The 5,359-nt window shown below is 38.5% G+C and overlaps 2 protein-coding genes across 2 annotated transcripts in view; both read right to left on the bottom strand.

Annotated features, from left to right (window-relative positions):
- Positions 1–686, bottom strand: part of LOC126908948 (uncharacterized) — a 1,449-nt gene extending 763 nt beyond the window's left edge. Inside the window, exons 1-2 of the mRNA XM_050691291.1 lie at positions 457–686; positions 5–394 (exon numbers count right to left, since the gene is read on the bottom strand). Of these exons, the coding sequence (XP_050547248.1) occupies positions 5–394; positions 457–604 (538 nt within the window). The 5' untranslated portion in view covers positions 605–686. The remainder of the gene's footprint in view (positions 1–4; positions 395–456) is intronic.
- An 80-nt stretch (positions 687–766) lies between these two features.
- On the bottom strand, positions 767–3,772 carry LOC126908947 (uncharacterized). Its single transcript, XM_050691290.1, has 3 exons — positions 3,610–3,772; positions 1,016–1,332; positions 767–955 (listed from the first exon to the last, which is right to left on the bottom strand). Exons 1-3 carry the CDS (start codon positions 3,770–3,772, stop codon positions 767–769), a joined length of 669 nt encoding a protein of 222 aa, XP_050547247.1.
- Positions 3,773–5,359: the final 1,587 nt, after the last annotated feature.

Genomic DNA, 5,359 nt, shown 5'->3' with positions numbered 1-5,359 from the left:
TCACGTACGGCTCCGATGACTACACGGGCATTGTCTCCGGCCAACGCTCGTTTTGACGCATCGTCACCATCGTCGCCATCGTCTTCAAACAAACATCGTTTGTAATCGTCCAAAGACAGATGATTCCGGACAACGTGTCCGCGGATCCCCTTAGACTTTATGGGTTCGCTGCCTTCCATGTCAAATGCATAGCACTTTGAACGAAGTGCAGCGATCTCAAAGAGGGTGAGGCCGCCGGTCTCGTCTGAAAACAGACCAGGCGTCTTCTTCCTCGAGGTCGAGTAACAAGGGTGATCCTTGGGCAGGCTAGATGCGTCCACGTACACCAGTAAATCGGGGCTGTCGGCTAAATCCTGGTAGAAGTCGCTGACTCTGAGCAGGTATATGAAGGAGTCTGAGAAAAATTAAAAATATATAAATATTGTAAAAATATTTCTACTGTACGGTTGTACTCACCAGTATCCATGTAAACCAGGCTAATTGCGTCGCCATAATGAGGTTTTAATACGTCGTAGAAGTACTTGTACATTAGCGACTTGCTAATGTCAAGCACTGCTAAACCGACGTATATTGGTTTGAGAAACTTGTCAATCTTTGTGTCCATTATGACGGCGCACAACCTTTCGCCGTATTTAATACAGTCGTTGAAGGTTGGTTGGTTTACGAGCTTGCTTAGACGTTCGGGACTGGAGATTAGTTCAATGNCATTCGGGACTAGAGATTAGCTCAATACGGATGCGTTTCCGCATGTTCTCCATTGTTTTTCCTATAAAATGTAAAAAATTATCGAATAACCCACTTTAGCATTGAGCATGCACTTACCAAAGACGGCATTATTCATTAGTTTGAAAAATGCTATTTCAAAAGCATTTGCCGCCTTTTTCCGCATTTCAGTATTCAACTCAATGTATGGTTTCAACCAAGCATTTTGTTGAAACTCTAAAACGCGGTGCACCTGCAGTACAAATATTTATATTAGTATCATAGCTAATAGCTCTAGGTACGATGTATATACTTTATCGACTTGCAGTCCGTGTGCGATCGCCTGTTTAAGATTAACGTAATGTACGACGTACCGCTGTTTGGGTTTCAAAGTGGCCATGAGTTTGGTCTCTTTGGAACCCGGTGGTACATCGTTGACAGGCAAGAACGGCAAGTCGTTGTGCTCGTCATGCAGCCCTTCTGGATACGATACATCTACTTCATATATACGCCCCGTATTACCAGTGTCCGAAAGCAATTGGAGGTCGGCCAGAGGATCTGATCCTTCATACCACCGGAAGCCACCGTACGGCATGGGCTGACTCATAGCCCACCCGTAAAGGTTATTGCCTATATACATTAAACGTTTTTAATTCACAGCTCAATTTATTTATTTATTTATTTACAAATATATACGGACTGTGTCCTATTACATTGCGTGAATTTGTATACATAATATTGTTTACATTGTTTGTTGTCAAATATAGATTAACTTAACTTCTATTATCTAACTTAAACAAATACATAANATTTCTATTATCTAACTTAAATAAATACATAATGAAATAATTACAAATTAAAGATAAATTATTGACAATAAAGATTAAACAAAATCGAATATATAAGTATTACCTGCGTTCATTAAAATATTATGGGGAGAATTTAAAATATAATTTTTATTTGAGAAAATTGGGTAAAATGGCAAAGGGTTTCTAGTATTAAGGTTGTTTATCTTAAAATTAATCAAAGACAACAGCTCTGGACAATCAATATCACCAGTTAATAATTTATGTAAAAATTTTGATAATAAAAGTAAACGACGGTCATTTAATGAAGTAAGATTAAGATAGTTTAAAACAGCATCATAAGAACTATGGGGGTGCCTAAAAATATTAAATTTAAAAGAGACAAATCGTAAAAAATTATTTTGAACAGATTCAAGTATTTTTTTTTGTTTAAGTGTGTTATTTAACCAGACAGAAGGACAGTATTCTAGATTGGAACGAACTAAAGTGCAATAAAGTAATTTTAGAGGGATAGGATCTGAAAAAGAGTCACAAGTACGCTTAATGAAACCTAAAATTCGCATAGCTTTATTTTTTATTAATTCTGAGTGAAAAGAAAAATTTAATTTAGAATCGAAAATTATTCCAAGGTCTTTAAAATGAGAAACAAGTTCTAATTTGGAATCAGATACATAATATTGAAAGTTGATTGGATTTTTTATAAGGTAAAATTGCATAAACTTGCATTTATTAGTATTTAAAGATAAATTATTTAAATTGCACCAGTTTATTAGGTTGTCGATATCAGATTGTAAATTAATTGCGTCTTGTTCTGTTTTGATTATTTTTAATAATTTAGCATCGTCAGCGAAGAGAAGAATTTCGGAGTTTTTAATAGCATTAGGGAGGTCGTTTATAAATATATTAAAAAGTAAAGTGGACAGGTGGTCTCCTTGGGGAACTCCAGAAGGGACGTGAAATTGAGCAGATTGGAAATTAAGATGTTTAACAATTTGTTGTCGGTTAGAAAGAAATGATTGGAACCAAAGAAGTAAAGAGCCAGAGAAACCGAATGCTTGTAATTTCTTTATTAGGATTTGATGACTTATTCGATCAAAAGCTTTGGAAAAATCAGTGTATATAATATCTGTTTGTGCGTTTGATTCGAATGACTGAATGATTGTATTTTTAGTGATTAATAAATTAAGACAGGTCGACCGATTAGGAACAAAGCCATATTGTTTATTTGTAAGGAAAGAGGAACAAAGTTTTGATATTTTTGATGAAATTAATTGAGAAAAAAGCTTAGGAATGATAGAAATCTTAGATATAGGACGATAGTTAGGAACTAAAGAAGGGTCGCCATTTTTAAGAATAGGAGAAACAAATGATGTTTTCCAAAATGTTGGAAAAACACCTTTATTAAGAGAAATATTGAAGATTTTTGTTATAATTGGTGTTAGGATAAATCTACAATTGTATAAAAAGGATACAGAAATTTCATCGGGACCAGTATTGGAATAGGGGTTAAGGGAGGAGATCATATTAAAGACATCAATTTCAGTTAGGATAAGATGATTTAGATTTAATGTAGAATTTAAGCATTCGTAATTATTATTTAGAGAAGCATAATTAGTCTGTTGAGAATTACAATAGGCGTTTGAAAAGTAGCTCGCGAAGAGATTTACAATATCGGTACCATTATCGGCGGATTTTGAATCTAAAGTTAGTAGGTTAGGTAGAGTCTTATTGTTTTTACGATCATTAATGAATTTCCAAAAATATTTTGGGTTTTGTTTAATTGAGGATTGAATTTTATTTAAATAATTACTGTAATCATATTTAGAGAGTGTTTTACACTTAGCTCTCAGGCGGGAGAAATGAAAGTAATCAGATATATTATTATATTTTTTATAAGTAACATGGGCAATTTTTTTTTCTTTTATCAATAGCTTTAAAGTAGTTGAAAACCAAGTGGGGAAATGATTCTTATAGATTCGTTTTCGGACGACAAAATTATTAATCGCGTCGTAAAGAATAGAGTAAAATTTATCGACTAGTTCGTCTACATTATCATAGGTGTTAAAATCGACGGTNTTATACTTTTATATATAATACTTACAATCTTGATACACGATCCATGAGTTTGGTTTTGTCGGATCGTAGCCAGGTGTCTTTGGATTGTTGGCCTTGGCATAGTGCTTGACGGCCTGCACCAGCCCACCACGAATGCCCTGTTCCACCATCAGTAGCATGTCGTAATCGTTTAAGAGCTCCAGCTTCATCCTGGTATATTTCAACATATAATCGAAGCTAAAACCAGGCGCGGTGTAATAGTGCACCGAGTCCAAATTATATGTTGAAATGCAGACTAGAAATGAGAAAGTTCTCAAACACGTCAGCCAACAACAGCACGTCAATCTTTAGGTATAGGTCACTGTACTCACTGAGGGTTGAGCAACCGAAACGATTCCACACCTCTGTGGCGTGTCTATAGTCTTCATCATCGATATTCGACTCATTCAACTGACTATAGAAAGCGTCGCGGGGTGGTAGTACCGTTTCGTCCAATATAGCCCAACTATCAGTGTACTCGTAAGTGTATACGCCCTTACGCGTTACCAACGGCATGTCTTCCGGACGGAACACCTTGGCCGTCTCTCGGAATTTAACGAAATCGGGTGTCATTAGGTTATCGGCCAAGGTGGACAGGGAGGAGGCCATGAATCGGAAGGTGTCGACAAACCGTATGGAGAAGTTATTGGTCACGTGTTTCGTGACCGAAATATACTTCTCCTCGGAATTCGGTATGACCGAAATCCTTTGGTCGTCGTACCCCAATTCAGTGACGATGAAATGCGCGTCGTAACCCGAAAGATTGTGCAAGAAGCACGGCACAAAATTGACCGTCTTTACTTTCAGGTTACATGCATTGCACAACGTCTGTCTGAATCGGCCCGATAGATGGCAGTGGTTTGCGACTTTGGGGTTGGAATCCTTGAATGCCATGTGGCACAAGTCGCATACCACTTTCTCCTCGTGCCTGCGCACATCATCGATAGACATTCGGATGGGAACGTTGGTTTTGCGCAACAATTTAGAAATGTTGCGCGTCACTTCAGTTACAGCCATCACAAATGCCTTGGCGACCTCTTCGCGATCCTCGGACCCACGGTATATCACCGGTGATTGCGGTATACCGTAGCGTTCGAGGAGCTCGGAGGGCACATCGTCCGATGTTTTCACCATGAACCCATAGCTCATGGGATGGTGGGTGTGCACAGTCCTGGTGTATGCACCCATACGATCGTCTGTTTGCTCCAGCAAGGCCTCACAATCGGCGTAGATGTCAAACGGTAACCGTTGAGTCTTTACCCACGCGTCAAATTCGACCTTACTGCCCTCCGCCGGCATAACGGGTAAAATAGGCTTGTTCTTGCCGCATATCAACTTGTGTTGCTCCAACGCTTGNTATCAGCTTGTGTTGCTCCAACGCTTGATGACCCCGAAGAATATGCTTTTTAGACTGATCATCAAAGCTAGTGAAGCAACGTCTGCAAGTGTATATGCGACATTTGTGTTTAGTTTTTTGACTGCGCACAAGCCTCGAAAAATTTGAAATGTACGCGTAATGATACTTGTCAGAGTCACCGATGTACAACAGGTCAAAATGATTTTGTTGTTCTTGGTCGGCGACTCTTAGAGGATACACCGACCACTTCATCATAACGTCGTCTCGTTCCAAGCCGTACACGTTAGGGTTTCGTCGCTCTTAATTTGGGACACAGGTGTGGGGAACGTCAACCCCGTGAAATCATACCTGTGTTCCTCGTTAAAATATTTTCGATCAACGCGATACTTGTGGTCTCCCT

Source organism: Daktulosphaira vitifoliae, unplaced genomic scaffold (genome assembly GCF_025091365.1).
Source record: "Daktulosphaira vitifoliae isolate Bord-2020 unplaced genomic scaffold, ASM2509136v1 Scaffold_50, whole genome shotgun sequence".
Lineage (NCBI taxonomy): Eukaryota > Metazoa > Arthropoda > Insecta > Hemiptera > Phylloxeridae > Daktulosphaira > Daktulosphaira vitifoliae.
This window is presented reverse-complemented; position numbering and strand designations above follow the sequence as displayed.